Consider the following 26,120-nt stretch of genomic DNA (forward strand, 5'->3'; position numbering starts at 1 on the left):
GTACATTCTGTCCAGTCAAAAATAGTTGTCCAAATTCTTCCTACACAGAGGTGATTGAAAACGAATTCATTACTTCACTGACATGCATAGCGTCCTAGTGCAATATTTGAAGTGCTATGAAAAAGTCATTATCTATATCATTTGTTAAGTAAGTACCAGCTCATTGAAAACCTTCAAAGTCCCAGGAGAGTTTGCTCAGGAAGGAAAGCCCGGATTCAGACTGATGATTTATTTTATAGTTCTTACTGCAATGGGAAGCATTTTCTCACTAAGACTCAATCCAGAAAGCATATGTTCTTTAGAGAAATGTTACCATGGATAGAAAAATCAGGATTCTCTTAATACAATCTGAGATGACTTATGTAGGAGAAAGAGTGCTGCTCAACTCCATTGGTCCACAGAGACACAGGAGTCTCTTCATGCACTTAAACAAGCTGTAGGCCCATCTGTGCCTCTAACGTCTTGTAATAATACAGAGACCTTCAGTTTACAGGTTAAAGTGAATGAAGGTGATGACAATGACCACAGCTTATCAGGAAAATATGACTTTGGGCTTTTGCAGTTGCAAATGGGTATGTATAAAAGGACAGTATGCGATTTTGGAAGATACTTTGGCAATATATTTGATTAAAATGGCTGTTGAATATTTAGTCCATGTGCTGCCAATCGCTTTATAGAGTGACCAGCCTAGTTTGACTCTAGCCAACAGTGACTATTTTGAGAAAAGTCAGGGCCTGAGAGAAGAGCACATCGTACCAGGAGTTGAGCTACTTGTGGCTTCAAGGAAGCCGGGTACCTTTTGTGAGCCTTTGGGTTCATCAGGGTAAAGTGAATGAATTTGACACATTTTTTTTCCCACAGAGAATTTCCGGCCCCACAGACACCACAAAATAGATTTCTGTAAAGCCTCTGCTGGATCTCACACACCAACGGCATTAAGCAGTGTGGTGGGAGGATGGCATGGGGTGGGGAGAAGACAAGCTTTCCTAAGTGGCTGAGGTAGTCCTCCATCTTTAACCTTGACACAAATGCTCAGGGGTACTTGGGAACACCCACTGCACTCTCAATTCAGGTTAGTCCAGCATCTAAAGTGAAGAGAGCGATGCTGCAGAGTGTCTCCTAAGTCTCAGTGTCACCAGACCCAGAAAGGGACAGATGCTGAGCAAGTGAGGACTTCCTTTAGAACCTCACTTTCCCCCGCCTGCCTGCCCCTCTCCTCTCAAGCTAATCTTCTATGTCCCTGAGCACAAGGACACACGAACACTAAGGATCATCAACCCTCCCTGATCCACGACCTTGAACTTACCATGTTTTATTTGTGGAGTGGAGCCCAGGGCAATGGCGTGAGGAAAACTCAAAGAGAGCTATCAAGCAGAGTTCCATGAACACGGCTCTGCATCCCTGTCTGTTCAGTATGTGGGTGAACTGGATGAATATAGAACAACAGCATCATGCTGACAAGTCTTTCCCAAAGACATGGTCTCTATACAACGACATGTGCAGAATTTGTTTTCATCAATTTGACAGCTTGGAAAACGATTACGTGGGACTAGAATGCAATTCATACGTGACAATTATAAAATACACTGTTTAGAGACATTAAGAAAAACAAAACTAGAGTAATCCACACCTGGAGGAGGAGTTTATAACACTGGCATGTCAAACGTGACAGAAATTTATGGAGCCAGCAAGCTGCCCCAGTGAGATAAGGATCTGAAATAACACAGGGATGCAGTGAACAGAATATTGAGTCAGGACTGAGGAGACTTTTATAAATTAATTATTCGTTCACTTAACATTATATTCTGCTCTTTGTCCTACAGTTTTTATGAGTTACACAAAACTGGCAAAGACCCAGAGAACGACGCCATGACATTCTACAAGTCTGACATCTTTCACTTGCGAAAAAGCCATAAGGCCTGTTACCACTTAAAGAGAAGGTGGTGTGACTTCATGACAGCCCTTAAGAAAATAAGACTTTTGAGAAAACAATTTGTCTCTTGGTATTTTTATAGACACAGGAGAAGGAAAATGACAGCAATGCTTGGATAACTTTTGGGAAGAGAGAGGTTGGTGCTATCAGCACAAGTATAGAAAGCCATTAAGAGTGGCTGGAGAGGGGGTGTCCCCATTGTGGCAACCTTCACGAGACCCCAAGCAGTGTGGCCTAGGCAACTAGAACACAGGGGCCCCCAGGATTCCATGGCCACCCCCCACCGTCCAGTTCTGTTATTGCAACTGCAGACGGTTACCTGGCACTCCGGGCCCCGCTCCATCACTCCTGTTAGAGTCTGCGCAGCAGGCAGTGCCTGTGGCCCTGAGCTCTGTGCTCTCGAACGTTGTTTTTGTGGTTCCACATCCTCAAGTGTTGTGAGCTGGTGATCAAGTTGTTCCCAACAGTAAGTTGAATACTCCTGCTTTTCCTCATGCCTCAATCCTGATTAAACTTATGTGGTTTCAATTGTTTTTAATCCATCATATGCTGGGTTTCTTCTCCCCAGTCCCCCGCTCTACCTGTTCTGCCACACGTCATCATGGCAGGATCTCTTGGCGCTTCGTGTGGTCCGAGGGCAGAACTTACAGTGCTGGAGATCAACCAGGAGCTGCACTTAGAGCTGACCAAACAGAAGCAGGACTTCCGAGATCTCACCCAGAAATTCCTTGTATGCCAAGCTACTACATACTGCCTGGCCAACCAGCTGCAGAAATACAGTAAGTCCTGAGGGTCGTGGTCACCACCTGGTGAATGATCACTTTCTTCCCTCTCAGAAACTGAAACTCTCCAGACTTTATCTTGCACCCCTTTGTCAGTATAAGTGTCATGCTGACCACAAACAAGGCAGGAAAGGCAGAAGTAGCTATCTGACCCTCAAGTCACTGAGGATGGCAAACTGAGGCATAAAGCGTTGAGCAAATTGTCCAGGCGTGTGGTGAGCTGTAGTGTGAGACTAGAGTTAACATTCCACTTATTGATGCCTATTGATATCTCTCTAGAACAAGCTAAACCCTGTCAATTGGAATCTTTTCTGAATTGTATTTGGTCCTGCATCACTGTTGGCTAAACATCTGGCACTAATGACTTCCTTCAGTACAAGCATCCCTGAGGTCGCAGTGGCAAAGTACTGTGCCAGTTACACTGGGGTCACGTGGTGACAGCACACTCTGGGGGAAGCAGGTGATAGTACCTGCTTTGAAAGAACTAAAGATGAGTCAGCTCCTCATGGAAACCATGGTCTCCATGAGTGATGCCATCAAGACAGGGGCTCCCTGGTGAGCGGGAGGCTGTGTTTCCTGGGTGCAGGGTCTCCTTCCTGAGTCCCAGGAAGTCATGCGACACCCTGTGGGGAGACTCCGGATGTCCTCTGGGGAAATTAGATAATCTGCATCACCCAATCTGTCTCTTCCTGTGCTGGTGAAACTTCAGTGATGTGTGTCAGCAGGAAATCCAGGTGACCCTGAAAGTTGGATCATGAGACATGTGGCAAAAATGAGAATGAGGGTAAGTGGGAGTGAATACCATTGCTAGGAAAACCCACGCCGGTATGTGGGGCAGGCCATTCGCTCCCACAGTCATCCTGGTATTTCGAAGCACAGTTGCCTGTTCAGTAGGAGGGGTGTGTAGTGACAAAAGGAATCCTGAGGACTCGGGGGAAATACACAACAAGATGATTGGAGGAATCTGGACAACTCTGGGTTTGTGTCATTTGCTTACAATTGATTTTCAGTAAACCAATGGTTAGGGTATACTTAATGAAAAATGACTGAAACAGAGAAACTAAATGTGAAGCCTGCTATTTAAGAAAGTGAAGAGGTGCACTTTGGGGAAAAGATAAACTATGTTTTCTTTACATCTTTCCTTATCATCCTATCATAATTTAAGAACCATGTTGTGAAGGTGAAGAAGGAAAAGGGTATCCCCCAGGACCTTGGTGTCAAGGTCACACAGTGCAGAGATGAAGAACACAGACTCTGGGCCAGGCTCCCTCGGCGCACATCCACGCTGCATGTCTTTCTGTGCCTCGGTTTTCCTCTCTGTCCACCCAGTGCTGCTGCATGTTTGAGATGGAATAAATAGTCAGTAAATTGTTCTAGAACTCTTACAACACTGCCTGGTACATTGTAAACGCAGGTCCTAGTACTACTGCTTCTACTAACACACATCATCCTAGTATTTCGGCTCATGTCTTTCAGGTCCTCACAGTTTAAAGCAACATATTTCACACAAGTGTATCCAGATGAATTTTTTTTTTTTAACCTCTGAGGTACTTCCTCAGTACTGAAATCCCTGCACAAGGGAACCATCAGTCCCTTAGTCCTAGGGTCCACCCCAACCACACAAGAAGCCACCGCCTCATGCCCCTGCTCAGTGTTTCACCTCCGAGGTTGCAAGTCTTGTTAGACTGGCCCATGATTCACGGTCAGTCTCAGGGACTGTGACTTCTGACCTTTCCTAATGGCAGTTAGTCTGTCTAGTTCCCTTCTGTGCCTTGCAGCTTCTCTTTCCCCAGCTCTAAAATGGGGAGTAACTGAATGCCACGCAGTGGGGAGGCTGAGGAATCAGATGTGGAAATCCCTGCCTACAGCCTGCTACCGCAGTTACCTCTGCCCTTGGGATGGACCCTAGCTCCTCCCTTGAAGGCAGTGACCACAGCAGGGGGTGCAGCTTTCCCCTGAGGCAGCATCTCTGTTTCCTCAGAGTGTGAAGAGTACAAGGACATCATTGAATCCGTGCTGGGGGAGAAGCTGCAGTTCCGGGTGGTGAAGTTGGCAGAGCAGCTGGCAGAGAAGCTGGCAGAGAAGCCAGTGCTAGCTGACGAGAGGTTCAGGTAAGGAGGGCTCTGTGCAGGGAGGCTGGTGGAAGGTGTAGGCCTCTCTGAAGTGGGGCCACGAGCAACTTTGGGCCAGGAGAGTGCAGAAATGTTCATCACATTACGTGAAACTCAGCAGATTCAAATCCAGTGAACAACTCAGTGGCCTTTGGAACCTTCACCATGTTGTGCAACCAGTACCTCATTTACCTCTGAATCACAGTCCCTTCCTGGATGACTACACCTTGTCATCCTCCCTTGACCCTCTTATTCTCCTGTTCTTTCCACTTCTCACCAGCTGGGCCTGTCCACCCCATGTATGACTTTGTGACATTCACTGCCCAGTATGCCCCATGTGGATCTTTATATGGAAATGGGCATGGCTCAGTGAGACCCTCAACGGACATCTTGATGAAGGAGGCTTAGGAAAACATTAGATTTAGTTTCCAGAAGAAGATGAATGGGATGTGACGGAATCCTAGAGGAGCATCTCTGATACGGAGGATGCCTCAGTTATACCATTTTTCTCCTCTTTGCCACAGGAAGGTCCCCCATATGTGCCAGAATTCTGCTCTGAGGGCTCGCGCCTCGGGGATGTTCTCACAGAATTGCCTTCGAAACCTCTAATCGTCTATCGTCCAACTATGCATTTTAACATCATTTCTTCTCTCTCATGTTAGGGAATACGATACCCTAATTTGCTCTCAGGCACGAGAGCTGACCCAGTTACGGCAGAAATTATGGGACGGGAGAGAAGACTCTATCCTGCTCATCCAACAACTCAGGGACGTCCTCACCCACAATGACCTTGACAACAACCCGGGCCAGGGCTTCCGAGAGCAGCTGACCGAGGGATGCAGGCTGGCAGAGCGCCTTGCCCGCAAGCTCAGCCCAGGTAAAGTGGCCCCAGGCTCTGATAGCCCTGAGCCTCTCATGCAAAGTTTCTTGGCTCATAAGAGACTCCTCACCTCCACTAGGAATGATTTTAACAAGTGTCTTGTGTCCATGTTTCATTTTGGGGACTCTGACAGGACCAGGACTGGCTGAGTGGGAGGACAGAGGAGAAATGCGCAGGCTGGAGGTCACAGTGTTTCAACTGTCTGCTTCCCCTCTGATGGATGGTAGCCTTCGGGACGAGACAGCATCCCCCAGGGTTAAAGCACAGAAAGGAAGATGTGACTGGGCATAGCTTGTGGGAGCAGAAAGAGCCCTGGGCTTTGCATCAAAGTGGCCTGACCCCAGCCTGAGTGTTGTCTTTCCTGACTGTGAGCGAGTGATTGGATTTTCCTATTTCACTGTCTGTTTCCTCTTCTGTAAAATGGGTCAAATAATCTGTTGATGGTACTGCAGTGACTAATCTGGGAATGTTCATGAATCAGCTCAGAAAAAGGGAAGCCCTGCACTTTGTAGGGTTGGATTGGGCACTTAATGTTGTCGAACTTGTGTTGGGAAATTTGTTTCACTATACCTTTTCCATGGAGAGAATTTCCCTTGGTAACACTCAGAGGCCTTAGGAATGTCCCATGATGTTGTCAGATGGAGGCATGTGGGACACGGTTGTTTCTCTCTTCTTAGACAAAGCAGGGGATGTATGGGAGAGCCGTAAGGGGTGCAGAGCCTGTGTCTAGGGAGAAATTAGTGGCCGGATGGATGAAAGAGTTGTAGACGTTGAGATGGCAGGTGGACACTTGTACAGTGATATAGGGAACAGAAGACCATTTGAATGTTTGCCCCTTGTCAGGCAGAGGGGTCATGATGACCATCCAGCAGTTTGGGGTCACACTGAATGATGGATCAGACATGTGGACCAGGCCAATCATTTAAAGACAGTGCACTAGAACTTTAGCACCGCACTGACACATACATAGTGATTTATGTCCCCGTGGCCATACAACCATTAGGATTGTAGTTGGTGAAGTGGGGAAAAGCTGACTGGATATTTCTGAATTTGTTTGCAGAAATTCATGAAGATGAGGAAGATGAACTAGAAGAAGAAACACTCACCCCCAGGTAATCATGAAGTCTTAGGAGCCGGTAATGGGTAGGTAAAGTATGGAGAGGGTAGAAGAAAGATGAACCCATGAGGGCGAGAGAGTCTCATGTACCAGATGTGAGAAAAGAAAACCTGCAGATTGCATCGATTGACTTCAACCCAACCAACAGGGAAGTGGCCCTTTAACTTGGCTGTCTGTTGTCTCTGTGGCACTTGTAGGTATGGCCCAAGGTAATGTACCACCTTTAGGGTTCCCTGCACACACAGAGAATATGCATACTCTCCTAAATGAACACCAAGATGAGATAAAGAACTGTTTGTACACAGTTCTTAGGTGCTTGTTAGGAAGGAAGATAGCAACGGAATCAGTAAAGAAGTAACTCAAAGAATTAAACACCAGTTGAAGTGTCTAGAAAAACCTGTAGTTGCCACGTGACACTAGTATGAGAAAGGCTTTAGAGGAATTTTATTCGTAAATTGAAGGCAGAATATCTCTGAGGCTCTACAATAACTTAACGCTCATACTCACTTGGCTACATTAACTTAAAGTGCATATGACAGAGGCACATGGCAGTAGCACATGCTGTGGCAGTTCACTTGTGCTTCATGATCACGAAAGGACCACACTGGGATGTTTGGGTGTCATTTCTCATCACATGTCATGTGGGCAGCGCACCGAACAACTACTGCTCTCTCCCTCTCCCACCCCGTGACAGCCAGACTCTGCTTCACATACAGAAGGATAGTTACTTCCCTCTTTATGAGGAATGATAAGTTTGCATTTCATGAATGGTTCCTATGCCCTGCAGCAAAATCAGTAATGACAACAAGGTGACGGATGCTCATGGTTGAATTTTCTGTCATTCCTTTCCCACCTGGAACAGCATTGAGCAAGAGGAGTTGGAGGAGGAGTTGCTCCAAGAGTCCCAGGATGAATGTGTTTTGAATCCCTCAGTTCTCCAAGAAGGATCTGACTGCAACCGGCTAGACAGTGAAGGCAACTTGCCATTTGATGAAGAGAAAGTCAGCCGTGCTCCGGATGTAGCTGGTGCTTGCTCCCATGTTGCAGAAGATCCAATTCCAGCTGACCTCCCAGGTATCCTTTCTAGTTTTGTTCCCCACACACTGTCTAGACTGAAGAAGGTCTTCACTGAAGGTCGACCTTAGTGACACATATTGGTTTAACCCAGAGAAAAGGATGGATTGTGAAACACAGATATCGTATGTACCAGGGAGCCTTGATCCCTTTCTAGGCCCACTTCATGTATCTGTCACCCTGGACGCAAAGTCAGGCCACGTGACCGAAATCAGGGTTGAGAACCTGTCACCCACCTTGGGTGGACATCCACAGGAAGTGTCTGTCAGAGATAGTTTGTGTCAAATTTGTCTTCCAAGCTACAGTGGTCTGATTCTTCTTTTTGAACAATGTCCCTGGCCTTTCTTTGTCTGTCCAAACAGACTGGTAGCCTTGCCTCTGTGTTAGGTGAGGTGGTGTCTCTGGTTTCACTGAACTCAGCCCGAGACTTCATCTTTGTGATGTTGGCTTATCTTACCTAAGTAGCCATCTGAAAACCAGGAAAGAACCAAGTGTCCCTTTGCCTTGCTTGGATGTTTCCATGAAGTATGGGTGAGCTCTGGCAGTCCCTCCAGCCTTGAATGCCCATTGTTTCTGTGTAGCCCCAAATTGTCTCTTTGATATGAATGTCAGTAGCATTCATCTAGTCCCAAGCAGAAATTCCTCCGTAGCATCAGCAACCACATTATCTGATGGGACAAACCAATATTGTAGAGAGAATTCTAGAAGCACCTCAGCTGATTTTTAGGACCTTTTGGGAAAATATACTATTAATTCAACAGACTCAGCAGATGGGATATTAGGAGAGAGCTCAACCAGATCAGCCAGAGAATTTCCCCCAAGCATTCGGAAGCAGTCCTGCCTAATTCTCCTAAGACTTCAGCTTCCTGAAATACCTTTCATAGCATATTCTATTGTTGCCCTGAGAAGATTAACATTTCTATGTTACCTGTGTTCACTGAGTTGGCCTGTGGGAGGGTGAATTGTTTATTGTGACCTGCTGTCTCAAATTTCTTACCAGAAAATCAGAATGAGTGTGACGAAGCAACTGGACAAGAGCCAGTGTCTGCCAGGTAATTCTGAAGATTTCTGGGCTGTTAATGTCAGTGGTGACCCCAGAAGAACTCAGATCCAGGGAAAAGACAACGTGCTGAATATGACTCTTGCATCCATTCACTCAAAAGCCAACTAGGCACTTGAAAAATGTTGTTTCTTTCCATTGTGTCAGTTGTGTGTGTCTGAATTTCTGAATGTCTCAAGTTGAGTCATGGACAGTGATTTGACCGAGGTGAACTAGCAAACTTGGGGGTCCCTTTAGTCAGCTGCTGTCCCCTCTGTGCATAAAAGCAGGGTGAGATGCACATCTGCTTTGTGCCTGTTTGGTGTCAGTATGGTTATGAATATTTGACTGCAAGTGAAGAAAGCAGGAAAAAAATCAAAATTGTATCAAAATATTGAGATAATACTCCTTGAAGTTAGAAGTTATGTGTCTGTAATTTCTCCAAAAGCTCTTTTTGCTTAGACACTGCCTGTATAGTTCAATGCAATGTATGCAAATAGTGGGAGCCAAGATTTTAGTCGAGTGTGATTGCTGGGCATCATACCTGGAGCACACAGAGAGAGTCCAATTGCTTCTTCAACAGCTGCTTGCATGGCCAGTGCTCGGAGCACCTGCCGCTCTCTCCCTGTTCGACCCCGTGGTGGCCACACTCTGCTTGACACATAGGAGGATAGTTATTTCCCTCTTTAAGGGGACTGCCCCTGGATTTCTGTGTCCATTCCCTATGGCCCCCCTATCAGAACCAGCTAGGACAGCTTGGTGTCTGATCCTCTTAGTTAAATTTTCTGTCATCAATTTCCCACCTGGCACAGCATGGAGCTCGAGGCATTTGAGAAGGAGGAACTGCTCCAGGAGTCCCAGGACGAATGTGTTTTGAATGCTTCAGTTCTCCAAGAAGGACCTGACTACAACTGGCTAGACAGTGAAGGCCACTTGGCATTTGATGAAGAGAAAGTCGGCCATGCTCCAGATGTAGCTGGTGCTTGCTCCCATGTTGCAGAAGATGAAATTCCAGCTGACCTACCAGGTAGCCTTTCTATTTTTCTTCCCCACACACTGTCTACAATGAAGAAAGTCTCCCCTGAAGGTCGACCCTAGTGACACATAATGGTTTAACCCAGAGAAAAGGATGGATATGAAAGACAGTCATCATTTTGGCCAGGGAGCCTTGGTCCTTTTCGAGGCTCAGTCCTTGTATCTGACTCGCTGGACCCCAACTTAGGCCATGGGACCCAAATCAGCTGTGAGTACCTGTTCACCCACATTCGCTGATCATCCACAGGAAGTGTCTGTCAGACGTTTGGGTCAAATGTTTCTTGCAAGCTACAACGATCGAATTGTTCTTTTTGGACAATGTCCCTGGCCTTCCTTGGCCTGTCCAAACAGACTGGTAGCCTTGCCTATATGTTAGGTGTAGTGGTGTCTCTGGTGTCAGTGATCTCAGCCCGAGTCTTCGTCTTCTTCATGTTGGCTTCTCTTAGCTAAGTTGGAATCTGAAAACCAGGAAAGAACCAAGTGTCCCTTTACCTTGCTTGGATGTTCCCATGAAGTACGGCTGGGCTCTGGCAGTTCCTCCAGCCTTGATTGCCCATTGTTTCTGTGTAGCCCCAAATTTTCTCTTTAATTTGAAGGTCGGTAGAATTCATCCTCCCTCAGATAGAAATGTCTCCGTAATATCAGCAAGCACATTATCTGATGGGATGAACCATTATTGTAGAAAGAATTGTAGACAGAAACTCAGCTGATTCCTAGGACTTTGAGGGAAAATAAAGTATGAAATCTACAGACTCAGCCGATGGGGTATTGGGAGAAAGCTTAACCAGATCAGCCAGAGAATTTCCCCCAAGCACTTGGAAGCAGTCCTATCTAATTCTCAGAAGACTTCAGTGTCCTGAAATACCATTCGTAAAATATTCTGTTGTTGCCCTGAGAATATTAATGTCCTCGTGGTACCTGTGTTCAGCGAGTTGGTGTGTGTGAGGTATGACTTGTTTATTCTGACCTGCTGTCTCTGAATTTCTTACCAGAAAATCAGAATGAGTGTGACGAAGCAGCTGGACAAGAGGCAGTGTCCCCCAGGTAATTCTGAAGATTTCCGGGCTGTTAATGTCCATGGTGACACCAGAAGACCTCAGATGTGGGAAAAGAGAACGTGCTGAACATGAGTCTTTCATCCATTCACTCAACAGCCAACTAGGCACCTGAGAAATGTTGTTTCTTTCCATTGTGTCAGTTGTGTGTGTCTGAATTTCACAATCTCTCAAGTTGAGTGATGGACAGTGAGTTGACCAAGGAGCAAGGAGCACTAGCCAGACTTGGGGGTCCCTGTAGTCAGCTGTTCTGCCCTCCGTGCATAAAAGCAGGGTGAGATGCACATCTGCTTTTGCCTGTTTGCTGTCAGTATGGTGATGAGTATTTGACGGCAAGTGTAGAAAACAAACAAACAAAAAACATCAAAATCAAAATTATATCAAAATATTGAGATAATACTCCTTGAAGTTAGAAGTTGCATGTCTGTAATTCCTCCAAAAGCTGTATTTGCTTGGGCACTGCCTGTATTGTTTAACGCAAAGTATGCATAAAGTGGGAGCCAAGATTTTAGTCGTCTGTGTTTGCTGGGTGTCATGCCTGGAGCACACAGGGAGAGTGCAAGTGCCCCTTGAACTGCTGGTTGCATGGTCAGTGCTCGGAGCACCTGCTGCTCTCTGCCTCTCCCACCCCATGGTGGCCACACTCTGCATGACCCATAGGAGAATAGTTATTTCCCTCTTTAAGGGGACTGCCCCCTGGCTTTTTGTGAACCGTATCTCCGCTTTACATCAATATACTGACTCTGTGTCTAATCGTCTGAGTTTAATTTTCTGTCATCCCTTTCCCACCTGGCACAGCATGGATCTACTGGAGGTTCAGAATGACGACGTGCTCCAGGAGTCCCGGGATGAATGTGTTTTGGCGCCTTCCATTCACCAGGAAGGTTCTGACTGCTATGAGAAGTGCAGTGATGGAAAATTTGCATTTCCTGAACAGAAAGTGCTATGTGCTCTGGAGGTAGCCTGTGGTTCCTCGCATGTTAAAGCAGATGCAATTGGAACTGACTTCCCAGGTAGTCTGCATGATCTTTGCTCCGCACAATCTGTCTTGTCTCGGAGAATTCGTTGTCATGTGTAGACTATATGCGTACATATTGTTTTGTATCAGGCCCAAAAATTGCCTTTATTTAATTACTTATTTACTTATTTATTTGCAGCATAGTCAGTTTACAATGTGTCAATTTTTGGGTTACAGCATAATATTTCAGTCATACATCTATATACGTTTATTCCTTTTTATATTCTTTTCCATTGTCGGTTACTACAAGATAGTGAATGTAGTTCCTACTCCTATATAGAAGAAATTTGTTGTTTTTCTTTTATATACATAATAGTTAATATTTGCACATCTCAAATTCCCAATTTATCCCTTCCCAACCCCTTTCTCTCCAATAACCATAATTTCTTTCCTATGTCTGTGAGTTTCTCTCTGTTTTGTAGATAACTTCATTAGCGTCTTCTTTCTTTTTTAGATTCCACACATGCGTGATATCATGTGTTCCTTTTCTCTCTCTTTCTGGCTTACTTCACTTAGAATGACCATGTCCAGATTCATCCTTGTTGCTGCAAATGGCACTATTTTATTCTTTTCTATGGCTGAGTAGTATTCCATTGTATAAATACACCAGTTTCTTTATCCAGTCATCTGTGGATGGACATTAAGGTTGTTTCCATGTCTTGGCTATTGTATACAGTGCTGCTATTAACATCGGGGTGCGTGTGTCTTTTCAAATTAGACTTCCCTCTGGATGTATGCCCAGGAGTGAGATTCCTGGATCATATGGTAAGTCTCTTTTTCGTTTTTTGAGGAATATCCATACTGTTGTCTGTAATGTCTGCACCAAACTACATGCCCAGCAAGAGTGTAGGAGGGTTCCCTTTTCTCCACACCCTTTCCAGCATTTAGGGTTTATGAACTTTTAATAAAGCCCGTTCTGACTGATGTGAGTTGATACCTCACTGTACTTTTGATTTGCATTTCTCTGGTAATTAGCAGTATTCAGCAATTTTTCATGTACCTATTGGCCATTTGTATGCCTTCCGTGAAGAGTTTCTTTTTAGTTCGTGTGCCCATGTTTGGTTTTTTGTTGTTTCTGTTATCAAGCTATATGTGCTGTTTCTATAGTGTGGAAATGAAACCTTTGTCAGCTGCATCATTTGCAAATACTTTCTCCCATTCTGTAGGTTGTTGTTTTTTTTCCGCTTATGGTTCCCTTTGCTGTGTAAAAGCTTATAAGTTTAATTACATCCCATTTGTTAATTTTTGCTTTTATTTCTATTGCCTGAGTAGACTGCCCCAGGAGAACATTGCTAAGATTTATGTCAAAAATGTTTCACCTATGTTTTCTTCTCGAAGGTTTATCGTGTCTTGTCATATATCTAAGTGATTAAGCCATTGTGAGTTTATTTTTGTTTATAGTGTGATGGAGTGTCCTCACTTCATTGATGTCTGTGTGGCTGTCCAGGTTCCCCAACACCACTTGCTGAAGAGACTGTCTTTTCTCCATTGTGTGTTCTTGCCTTCTTTGTTGAAGATGAAGTGACTGTAATTCTACGGGTTTACTTCTGGGCTCTCTATTCTGTTCCATACAATTTCCTTTAAAGTAACACATTCCCTGAGTTCGTGAACTTGGCTCAACTCCTAGTCATGTTTGTCGCACTGGCAAATCACTGGATCCGCCACAGTCCTGCCAGACTCCCATATAGCTCTCCAATTTTGTCATAGGAAGTAACTTTCCGGTCTCCTAATTTTGAATGAATCTCTTATCTTGCATTTAATGCTCTAATTTTCATTCCTAAGCAATGTCCCTGAGATTCTATACTTGTCTGAGGCTGTTGGCAGTTTACTTTATGTCTTTGGAGATATTACTCCTTTGGTTGTTTCTGTCAACCCAAGTCTGTCTCCTTCCATTTGTCTTATCTTATGCAGAGGCTTCTGAAACCAGAACAGAAGCACCACTGCCATCGTTGGTGTGTTCTCTGAAGCAAGGCAGGGTCTTGGAACACCCAGCCTTATGAATGCCCACTCTTTCTTGGTGGCACGGAAGAGTGTTTAGACTATGTTTAGATTCTGCTCATCAGTCTAATGTCAATGGAGAATGCATCTACCCCAATAAGAGACAGCATTTCAGACTGAAAAATCCTGAATATTACAGCAGCCTTCTAGGAGGTAGCTCGGCAGTCCCTCAGGATCTGTGGGTAAAAGGATGAGGTTACTGTTTGCCTAGACTCAGGACATAGTGTGGGGACATCCTGTCATATTAAGGAGACATATCTAGGGGCTCAAGAAGCAAATCCAGTGCCTTCTTATGAGGTTCTATCTAGGGCCTCCTGGAAGATTTCTCCCACAGTACCCTGTTACCACATTGCACACATTGCCAAAGTGCTAATTTTGGCATGGTTTTGATCATACGTAAATGAGTTTTGCCCAGTGTAACTGTCCTGTTAATTCATTTACAGAAAACCAAAATGATCAAGATGGGGTGAAAGGAGTAGAGCCAACTATCTGCAGGTAATTTTGAATATTTGTGCGCTGTTGATGAAATGTGACTTCTGCAGTCCCCTAATCCAGGAAACAGCAGGAATACAAGCGTATGATCCACTTTGATAACCAGGAATATTTTTTTTGTAATGTATTCTGCTTTCATTTGGATACATATATTGTTTCCTATTTCTCGTTAACTTCTCAAGTGTATACCCAATTCAGTTGAACAAGTGATCTATGATACAGTGATTTTTGTGCACTCATTTGCTCTCTCTGGTGTCATTTACAGAGTGAGATGCAAATCTGGTTTCGGCCTGTTTTGTGTTAGCTTGTTGGCATGTGTTTCATAGCAAGAAGTGGACACAAACAGTGATATAATTATATCATGCCACAATAAAGAGAGAAAGAGGCCTTAGCGGCATGAGATTTCTGGGGCACTAGGGTGCCCCCAATAGTATACACTTAATCTCCATGTAGCAGTCAGTGGAACTTAAATGAAAGGGTGAAAACCACTCTTACATGAGTCTATGTTATGGGTCATGACTCTATAGAGATAATCATTCTGTTTCTTAATCAGCTTGTTATTTGGCCAGAGCACTGAGCATCACTCTTCTTTCTATCTCCTGCTCCTCAAAAACGCACACTCTGTTGCACGAAAAAAGTCAGTTTTTTCTGCTTAAAGGATCACCCTTTGGCTTCCTTCACCACTCCCTTAAACGGTTCATCTAAACCAGATAGGACTCTAGATTTTTGATTGCTATTATGTTAATCTTCGTTCTCCCTACCCGCCAGGCTCAGCACGGAGCTGCCGCAGATGGTAGAGGATGACATCCCACGGCACTCAGTGGAGGAGTCCTATTTGACTTACTCAGCTCTTCCTGACCTGTCAGACTCCTTCTGGCCTTATAGGAGCACCGCCATCTACTCATTTGAGGGATTGGAACTCTCTTATGCTCGGGATGTCACCCGTGAGTACTCTTATCGATGTGATAAACCTCCAACTGCACTGCCAGGTAGAGCTGGTGTCTTTTGCGCTTCACACCTCTGGCGGTGCTGAGATATGACAGCCATGTGGGCAGACTCTGTATATTTATATCGAGAAGGTTTAGGTCCTAGAATTGAGTTTTAAGCACAGACATCATGCGGGTTAGGGAACGGTGCTCTCTTCCTCATCCCAGGTGAAGCCTATGTCTTGGGTCCCAAGATAGGTCACTGAACCGAAGACAAGTGTGACAATGTCACTCACCTCTGTGCAGTTGTACAGAGGTGTCTTTTTTTTATGATTCCCATCAAATGTCGTTTTTACTTATAAGGTTCTCATGTTCATACCCCTAAAATATCCCTGGAATTTCTTTCCTTCAAAAGATGTTGACAGTGTTAACTACACCTCTGGATTTGTTGTTTCCCTGGGGTCACTGCTGTCATCCCCAGTGTCCGTCTCCTCTAAGTGGAGGAGCCACCTGAACACCAGGACACAAACATCCCTACTATCACCTTGCATGTATCTTTCCATGAAGTGCGGCTGACCCCAGCATTTCCCCACTCCATGAAGGGCTGATGTTTCTGTTTAGCACAAAGCTCATTTTCATGCTAGGGTTTGTAGATTCCAACCATTATGTTGTTTTCAGTGTACAAATTCTGCTAAAGCAGCCAGCATACGGTGAGGGAAGGCTGAATATTACAGTATTCTTTTTAGAATGCAGATGGGCTATTCCACAGACTATGTGGGGAAAAGATACATTTCATTTCTGACTCAGACCTGGAAAAGGTGATTGTGGTGAGGAGATACTGCCCAGGGGTCAAGAAAGCGAACCCAGGCAGGTCCAGAAGGCGCAGCCTGAGGCCTCCTGGAATATTCTTACGTTATCCTCCTGTGCCACTGGTGATATTTTTTTCCCCATGTTAGTATTGGATACCTAACTATTGACATATGTAGGGGGATCTGCTTAATGTTTCTTGCCCTGTCTGAATTAATCCATAGAAAATCATACTGTTCTTGAGGAAGAAGAGGAACAAGACCAAATATGTTCCAGGTAATTCTGAAGCCTCAGGGGTCTTTTGTTTTCTTTCTGCTATCTGTCTGTCTGTCTATCTATCTATCTGTCTGTCTATCTATCATCTCTTTATTTATTTATTTCAAAGTATAGTCAGTTTACAATGTTCTGTCAATTTCTGCTCTACAGCATAATGAAGAATCATGGCTCTTAATTTAATGTTGATGTATGGTGAGGTCAGATCCAGGGAAATGAGAAACTGCTGAATATGCCTAACTCTTCCATTCAGACAACCGCAATGTGTCCCTTTAACAATGCTGTCTATGTTAACTGTACGTTTATAAGCCCCTTTGATAATCTCTCTCAAATGGAGTAAGTGCATTCAGTTGATGCAGGGGTGCTAATCAGTCCAGGATTTCTCGGACTCTCCTTCTCTGTTTTTATTAAAAGCAGCATAAGATGCATTTCTGCCTTTCACTCTTTGTTCTTACCACTGACAAGTATTTCATAACAAGAAAAGTACTTAGAAAACCAAAATTCATATCACATCTCAGTGGTAGAGAAAAGGCATTGGAGACACAGGATTATGCTGCCAGAGTCTTGTTCCCTCAGCTGTTGCATGTAAATTTCAACAAAACTCATGCAAGAGTTGAAGCCTCCCTTGTAGTTTCTGAGTGTGTGTCTTCTGACTACTGTGTACTGAGGTAGTTCAGTCTCCTTCGTCCTGAGCTCTTTTTCTGGTCAGTGCTGGGACCACCTCCTGCTCTGTCTGTCTCCTGTTCCCATTGTAAGCACACTCTGGCCCCAGATGGAGGAGGATTGTTATATCTCGCTTTGTGGAGAATTTCCATTTCTTTTCTGCGACCAGTCCCTTAACACTCCCATCAAACCCAGCTAGGACCCTGTGTTCTCTCATCCGTTTTGTTTAATCCTCAGCGCACCTGACCCCAGAAGCCTCAGTAGTGAGCAGCCGGTGGTAGAAGAGAATGAAGGCCCACAGGACTCACTGGATGAATGTTATTTGACCAGTTCTGTTGGCCATGACCTGTCAGACTCCTGTAGGCCTGACAGAGGTGCCTCATTCCCTTGGGACCAACAGGGAGTCTTCTCAGCGCTTGCTGTACATGGTGAGTACTCCCTCGAATAGAGCACACGGCTCCTAGTGGGTCCCCAGTTATCCTCACAGACTTTGTAGCCAATGACCTGTATACACTACGAGAGTGATTTCTGTAAACAGGCCCTGAGACTTGTGTTCTTTTGAATCAGGCTGTGGGATTTACTTTGCGAAAGGCATCATGTGGGTAAGACAACTTTCCTTTCTCCTCGTCCCAGGACGCCCTACGTCACCTGGACCGCCCGCACCAGTGGAGGCTGTTGGTATTAAGTCAGGCTAGAGAGGGGAAGTGAGATGTGTGGGATGTGGCCCGGCCCTGCCAGGCCATCATTCAGCATGGGCAGGAGAGGCCAACCTCCCCCACACGGATGGGCTGAGGTGAATGAATGGGACACATCAATGATGCTCGGGTCCATCCTATTTGTGGGCTCTGATCATGGCCTGTGAACAGTGTGGACGGCTGTGACTCCGGCAGTGGGGCCGCAGGAGACCTGCTCTTTCGCCCCATCTGCCCTGACCAAGGAGATGTGCTGTAGGCACAGCACAAGCACTTGATCTTTAAGGACAACTTCAGATTTCATTGGAGGCTTTTCCCTACTTTCCTAAGTAATGCTATTGGGCATTCCTTGTGATGTTTGATAAACTATTTTGCCTTTTCCCATGCAAATGCAGAGAATATTGAGCATAGTTTAATAAAAGCCATTAGTTGGGAAAAGAGAGATGAAACTAAATGATGAAATTAAGATGTGATATTTTAAAATAATTTAAGTCTGTCATTCAAAATAGCATTTGAGGGTGGGTTTACTGGTTTTGAGCATTGTTTCACACATTAAAGTTTTTAATTTAAGAGGTGTTACCCTTCAGACCATGTGAATTATCAATAAATCTTATTAGGAATCCTAATGCAGTGAGTAATGATGAAGAAACTCTGCCTGGAGGAAGTGGGAAGGGCACACGAGGCAGAGAGCAGTGCTTAGGGAAAAAGCCCGGGAAGCTCTACAAGGCGCAGGTGCAGGGCTGGTGTCAGGAGGGGCAGCCTGCGTCCAGGGAGGATTTGTTCAAGGGGGTTGTGGGAAGTGATGTGCTGAAGAAAGAGGGGCCGGAGGGAGCAGGAGTGTCAAGGCAAGGTGAGGATTTGAGTTCATGTAGGGAGGTTGAGGAGGACAAGTTTCCCCAAGCTGAGTAAGACTGGTGAGACCGCTGATAGTGTGGAGAGACAGGATCAGAGGAAGCCGTTAGAAGGAGGTCGGATGAATCACTGATGAGACTCAGACAGAGTGCTCTCTGTGGAAGACAACGTGGTAACAGACACAGGAGAGACACGTTTAAGAAACAGTTCAACAAAGCTTGTTGAGCAGGAGGGTCTTCAGGGGTAGTGAGGGGGCAGCCGCACAGCAATGTGCAGCAGGCCCCGTAGGCCGTGACCCCACCTGAGCCTGCCCTGGACTGGATGAGCTACTTGAGCTCTTTGGTTAGCCCACTCTCTGAGAATATGAACTCACTTCACAGTAGAATTGTAAACATGTGTGATTAGGAGCAGTGCCTGGTGCCCCTGGAGGGGGGTGTAATACAAGGAATGTGCACTGTGTCATCTCCCTGAAGAACCAGACGTCCTGATTCTGTAGCACTTCTGGACACTGAGCTTCCAGTAAGGCCCTGAGACCTCAGCTACACTACTTACAGGTGCCAGTACCCACCAGCCCACCCAGGACACATGTAGCCATGGGACGTATCCCTGTGTGGTGGGTGGACGGGTCATCAAAACACACGGGGAATGGAGTTGAAAAGGCTCCAGAAGTGGGAAGAGTTCTCATTACTTGGTCCATGTGCTATAGGCCCCAAGTCCCATTTCTAGTGGAATTTGCAGCCTTTGGGCCCCACTTCTCTTGTTATTTCTTTATTCTAATTAGACATCAACAATTCCTCGTCCTCCCTTCCCTGAGGCCTGGCCAGAATCATGTCTCTAGGCTACAAGGAAGGGTCGCTAATAACTGAGTCATGGTCGTGACCTCAGCTGCCATCCAGTACCCTCTGGACCCAAGTGGGTGATTTTTGATCTCAGCGACGTTCCTGCCAGGCACCTGCCATCTCAGCGTCCCCAGGCACAGCCTTCAAAATGACATCTCCGTCATGTCCATGATGTCTGCCTCTGTTGTCTGGCTGATTGGGTGGTTTCCCTGATAGGCAGGAACAGCAGAAATGGGTGTTGTGTGAGGGGCTGACAAACGGAAAGTTGGATTGGTCCTGCTGAACTGTCCTCTGCTTTCAGGTGACTCCTGGGAGGACCGTCGCCAAGGGCCTTTGAGTTTCCAAGGGTCAGAGATGGAAGCTTCACAAGCACAACTGCAGACAAGCACCCAGGTGACCCATCACCTGCAGCTGCAGCGGGACCAGCAGTTTGACTGTGGTGACGGCAACGCCAGGCTCGGCCTTCCCTCCACCGTGTGGGGCTTCACAGCCAACACTGACCAAGGGCTGCCCCTGCAAGGTAAGTAAGAAAAGGGGTGTAGGGAGCTCTAGTCCATGAGCTGCTCGTGCCAGAGCTGGGGGTGGAGGAGACAGTGAGGCCTCTGCCATGCTCCTTTCAGGTCCACGGAAAATCCCCAACGCTCTAACAGAGGGAAGTGAGCAGGAGCCGCAGATTTAGGGCCAGCTCTGCCCCAGGTCCTGGGTTTGCAAATTCCTGGTTCTTTAACGGGACCAAGTTATTTATCTTGTGAGGTATTCCCTTGTCATTTCCCTTATCTGACCACCGGGAAGTTAAATCTACCTTCCGTGGTCGTTGGGAGTGTTAAGAAACATAGCTCCCAGGGTCCGTGATTCGGTAAAACCTGCGTCAGCACACCTGTGACTGTGTGATGTCTACCCGTGTATCCTGCTGGTGATGTAACACTTACACAATGATTGCACGTGCATTGTCTCAGCTGAAGTGCAGGACTTTTGATGGTCTCCACTTTCTCTAGACTCCGTCTCCCCTTGCTTTCTCAGAATGGCACGTTTGCCAGAGTTCTCTTCTCATCGCCCATCCTCAAGCCAGTTTTCCCCTGTCACGTGCTCTCAGTAACAGTGCATTAGTAATGTTTAGTAGCAATGTGAAAACTGCCCACACACTTCAATCGTCTGTTGACTTTTCACACGGAGGTAATTTTTCTGTTTTTAGCCCTTTATTTAAAATAAAGAACCACCTTCATAGATAAGGTGAGCCACTCAGTTTCTTCTATGATGCTCCATTTAATTTGTCCTCTCCACTCATCTCCATGGCCATGTCCTCGGTTTTCTTATCATGATCCGACTCTTCTCTGATTTTCTTCAATGAGCTTTCATACCCTCACATGCATTTCATCTGGGACGTATTCATCCTTACCCTCTACTCCTCTTAGTATCTCCACCCGGAGACTGGGGCCGCCTGGTGCTCATCTGTCAGGCGGTGGCCTCATCTGAGAAATAGGGAGAGTGGAGGTGAGAGAAGAAGGGGCACCACTGGCCACCGTGCAGAGAGCTCATGGGAAGTGCTCAGCGGGTGTTAGGGATGCGTGGCCCTGACAAGTGCCATTAGCCCTTGTGGGATTTCATTGTCTTGCCTTCCCTCTAGTCTCTTTTTCTTGACCTTGGCTTCCCACATTCTCGGCCAGGACTCAGCCCCACTGGCTCAGTCACTCTCTCTCCTGCACGCTTACCCCAGAGGCCTGAGTTTGAATCCAGGCATCACGACAGATTTTGCTGCAAACGCTACTTTTAATGCCCTTTATTCTCATAATCCCCCGGATCTAATCGTTCATGTTACCACCAGAGATTCCCTCGCTTATTCCTCTGATGTCTATTTTTCCTTTTTCAATTTCAACTCATCGGAGGCTGTTAGAATGATCCATTCAATATCTCAACGCCATCATCCATTGCTTCCCCTGTACACACACACACGTGAGTGTTGTATTTTTATCACAGCTTCCAGGTCTTATTTAGCTTGAGTATGATAAACATTATATATAGTGTATGTACAAATATATGGGAAGCATATACTGATACACATCTGTAAACATTTCCAGTTTCAGACTTCCCCAGTTCTTTCTTTCCTGAAGTTTACTTTCAACATTGACTTTGCTTACTTTCTGCAGTCACTTCTGTCCCAATAGTACAACCTCTGACTGCCCTGATTGCGTTGCCTTGTCTTTTCTACCTAGGAACTTTCCGTTTTCGTCAATTCTATTTTTCTTAAAAAACAGTTTTTTGGCAGTGAGAACATGTTTGCCTCCTGGCAGTCTTACCAGCACTGCACAGTTTGGGGACGGTCAACAAAAGAGAAAAATACCAAGGTGTCTCCACTGGCTTCACCTGGCAGGGACGTTCAGATGGCCTCTCTTGTTCCTGGACACGTTCCTTACTTGATGTTCCTCTTGGCTGGAGGAGGAAGTCATTGTAATATCCTGAATAACAATGCATCCTGTTTTCTGTGGTTTTATCTTCAGAGCTGGGTTTGGATGCTTCCATCGGAATGAAGATCCCTCCCAAGGTGGAGGGCGAGGGCTCAGCTGCCAGCCAGCATGAACGTCAAGTCTCTAGCAACAGTAATGCCTCCAGTGTCCTGAAGCAGAAGATTCTGCGAAGAAAACTGCTGCGCAGCAAGTGGAGAATAGCATGCAGGTTCCCTGGCCTTCAAGCGTAGGGGACAGAGGTAATCACATCTAGGCCTTCCATGCACGTCTTCCCTGTTGCTCCTCATCTAAGATTATACCTCAAACTCCACTAGTTTGTCCTCTTTGTTGTTCGTTCACTTAACAGTTGATCCTCCCTCTGTCTGCTCTTTCCTCTGTTTTCCGTGGGAGTTGCCACCCTGCCAGGCCCTTCCTTCCCCATTTGCTGTTTCTACTGTGAACTCTGCTGTGTTCCTGCCACTGCTGCCCTGGTATTCCTTCTCACCTCTACTCCTAGCTACAGGGAAGCCCGGCCCCGAGGTCCTCCTCATCAGAAGAGCATCATTTAGGCCCCTGAACACGGGGTTCTTTGCCTGAAATCACACACTGTCTTGGTTTCATTGCCTTTCTTTCCCGGCCCTCCCTCCCTCCACTCCACTGCCTCTTCCAGAATCATTGTCTTAACGATTCACATGCACATGGGTTGGCTTCTGCAGAACACACCTAGGACAACATTGACTCCTCGACGTCTCCACGTGAATAAAAAGTGATGTAACTGAGGAATGAGAACCCTGATTACAAAAACTAAATAAGAACCTCAGGCCTAGGTGGGAATGCTGCACTGGCCTGGGGTCAGGTTTCTCACCTCTGGTGCTCAGCTCTGGGTTAATGTCCATGGGGCTTCCAGGGCCTCAGTGGAGCCGGCATTAGGTGGAGGACAATAGATGGCAACCTAAAGGGACATTGACCTAAAGCAGAGACAGAGGCCAAGTGATTGCAGAATGCAAAGACAATGACATGCCTAGGGTTTCAGACCTCTCTTCCTTTTACTCACATGACTCCGTCTACATGTTCAGTAAAGTGCAGAAAAAAATGAACTGAGTTGGAGTCTTAGGCCAAGGAGTCTAGGAAAGCATCATAGTGAATTAACTTGGGGCAGATTTATGAAGACGGAGATATACAGGATACAAGAAGATCAGTGGCTCAGGCAAGGGAATTTCAGAAGGCAAGTGATTAACTCTAGACTATCCGAAGGAAGGTGAGAAAATGTTTATGGCCAGTGGGAAAGGGGTTCATGGTGGAGGTAATGAAGCGACGGAAAGAGAATGGTGTGAGGCAGTGCAGGGCTAGTGGGTGGCTGTAAATTCTGCCGTCACGAATAACCTGGGTGAGCTTGGATCTATGTAACACGAATGGCTTGACCCAACCCCTCGACACTGTGATTCTGAAGTTCTGGGGTGAGGTTTCGGCATCAGTATTTTTCAAAGCTCTGCTGACATGCATGTAGGGGTTAAATGGACTATGGATTTGGTGGGATATCAGGAACCAGGATAGGGGTGTCCCAAGGATCCTTGCTCCAGACAGCAGTCTGTTTCTGAATGTATATGAGGGATGCTCAGCACATCCCTCCTGGGACATGTAAGAAAGGTATCACTTCGGTCCAGATGAAGGGGAATCAAAAGTCAGTTGGCTGCTGGGGAACCAGTGGGGGGATCTGGCTAAGACTCTGCAGCAGCTTTGAGCTGGCGTATCCCCAAGCACAGGTGGGGTGAGGACAGGGGTCCGTAGATTCTGCACCACAGTCTGCACGTTTGCTTCAGGAGGTATTTCTTCTAACTCGTGGATCTCCCTTTTCCCTTCAGCACCAGCCTCGGGCTCCCCCTTCAGCCCCTCCTCTCAAGAGGATCCCAGCCTGCTCCTGACTCTTGTCACCATGTGGTCATCCCTCCAGGCTCAGCCGTCAGCAGAACCCAACGAAGACCCACATTTGATCCCTCTGTCTCTCTCTCTGTCCCTCTCTCTATCTCTCCTATGTCTCTCCATCTCTCCCCTGTCTCTCTTTCACAGTTAACGCATTATTTTCGGTACTCTGAAAAGATTTTGCCAATTTGAAGAAACCACATCATCAAATTTACCTTTCCCACTAGATGTAAACTATCTGCAACAGAAAATCCGGTTAAAGTCCAAACTGAACACTGCAGGGATGCTTTGCTGAGAATCAACATCACAATCACCAGCCACAATCCATGATTTTTACTCCAAAGGACTGATTTGATGGGAGAAATCCCAGGCATCAGTCCCCAAATGTGACCCAGTGCTAAGTAGACCAGTGCTTTGCTGGATGCACAGCTGTGAGAGACTTTAACGCTTGCTTCTGTGAATTGCCATCCTGCACACACTGGCATCTGGAGCAGCTGGAAGAAGGCAACATGTCAGCCTGGACAATCTTTGCCACCAGATGGGCTGTGCTCGGTGCAGGTGGCATTAACCATGCAGTGTCCATGCTGAAAAGGTTTCGCTTGAGTTTCGTCATGAGGTAGTTATCAGACAACTGCAGAATCTAGACCACTGAACAGGACAAGTGGCCTGTGTTTTTCAAACAGGCGATGCCTCCACAAATTAGATGACAGAAAGGAGAAGAGATGTTTTGGGTTCCAAAGAACTAAAGAGATTGTGCTGCTATATTTCTTTAGTCCTTTTGAACCCAAACCCTCTCCTCACCTTTCTGTGGTTGTCTTTAATGGTGGTGACATTGACTTGTGTGCAGAACACAGGTCAGTTGTCTGGCTCAAAGGTCAACATTCTGCAGTTGTCTGACCCCTTCCTCATCATTAAACTCAGGCCAACCCGTTTTCCAATGATGCCACTTACTGAACGCTGTTTGCTTCCTGGCACAGCCCCTCTGGAGAGTAAGCACGTCCACTTTGCGTGTCACCACTCTTGTCCTCTTACCATTGAACACTTCGTCATGGAGGCAGGAGCCAGTGAGATCCGTTCATTGGAACACACGTTTCTCTGTGTAGAATCAGTGATTTGATGAGTAGTTCTCTGAGAGTGAATAAATATCTTATTCTATGATTGTCGTTCTCTAAACTGTTGCCATCCCTGATCGATCCCCGAAGTGTGTCAATTACCATATTTGTGTTTGTGAAGGAGAAATTTTCCAGTGCAGTCATTCTGTTCATTTGTACTGCTGGCGTTGTGCTGTGGAAAAGACAATCCCTACCCCTTCCATTTAATTAAAAGTTCTTTGGAGTTTTACTGTGATGGTGTGTATTTTTTAAATTCAGTGTTAATTTAATTCAGCGACTGATTTAGTAGACACGGATATAAGTTAATAGAAACATTCGTTTTTCTCCTCTTCATTTTTAAATCTTAAACTCTCCCACATCTTTTAAGTTGTATGTACCATTTGTAGTAGAGTGCATTTAATGTGTTTGTTTTCTCTCTGTTATTTGTGCGTGCATGTGTGTGTGTGTGTGTATGTGTCTGTGTTTTGTTTGGTATGTAGGAAGGACTGGATAGCTAGTGTTTAACACTGCACTAAAATATTTGTCATCTTAGTCCCTTAGTATGTTGTCACATAAGTTTAATTTGAAGTATAAATTTTGAATGATACCTCTCAACCTCAACTTTTTACCACTGTCACCATCAAGGACATTATTCTAGTTTTCTCCTTCCTTCTGTCTTTACCTGCCACTTCTGATAGTATTCTAGTAGTATTTCAACCTAGTCAAATGTATACCCTTTACGTACTATTTTTCCCACCTTGTCCCCGCCCCCTCCCCATTTGGTTTTAACTTCAGAAAAAAGGAGGGTATGTGCAAGAGCTGGAGGGGGCGCCCATGGGGCCCTTTAGGGACCCATAGGTTCACAGGAGGGCTGCCCCACCCCAGGAGTGTCAGCGGCCTCCTCGCAGAGGTCCCAGGGCCCAACCAGGCTGCCCTGAAAGCAGGGCCCATGACACACCGGCTTAAATCTTTATAACATATATTCAGTGGTGACCAGGTCTTCATATCTCAGGGTTTCGTTGGTGACTTCTTGACGTGTAAAGTTCATCCGTCAAGTTTCCTAATGGTGGAAATGAGGACTC

General features: G+C 45.9%; 1 protein-coding gene across 1 annotated transcript; it reads left to right on the forward strand.

The window, feature by feature from the left end:
- The first annotated feature begins 2,440 nt into the window (after positions 1-2,440).
- Positions 2,441-24,788, forward strand: LOC135322177 (neuroblastoma breakpoint family member 4-like). The gene is made up of 15 exons (XM_064489986.1): positions 2,441-2,712; positions 4,697-4,826; positions 5,489-5,703; positions 6,767-6,818; positions 7,686-7,897; positions 10,964-11,015; positions 11,825-11,984; positions 12,698-12,809; positions 14,486-14,537; positions 15,303-15,478; positions 16,492-16,543; positions 17,441-17,631; positions 19,888-20,106; positions 22,082-22,287; positions 23,890-24,788. The coding sequence occupies exons 1-14, from the start codon at positions 2,535-2,537 to the stop codon at positions 22,276-22,278; spliced, it is 1,998 nt and encodes a 665-aa protein (XP_064346056.1). The 5' UTR covers positions 2,441-2,534; the 3' UTR covers positions 22,279-22,287; positions 23,890-24,788.
- Positions 24,789-26,120: the final 1,332 nt, after the last annotated feature.

Source organism: Camelus dromedarius, chromosome 9, assembly GCF_036321535.1.
Source record: "Camelus dromedarius isolate mCamDro1 chromosome 9, mCamDro1.pat, whole genome shotgun sequence".
NCBI lineage: Eukaryota > Metazoa > Chordata > Mammalia > Artiodactyla > Camelidae > Camelus > Camelus dromedarius.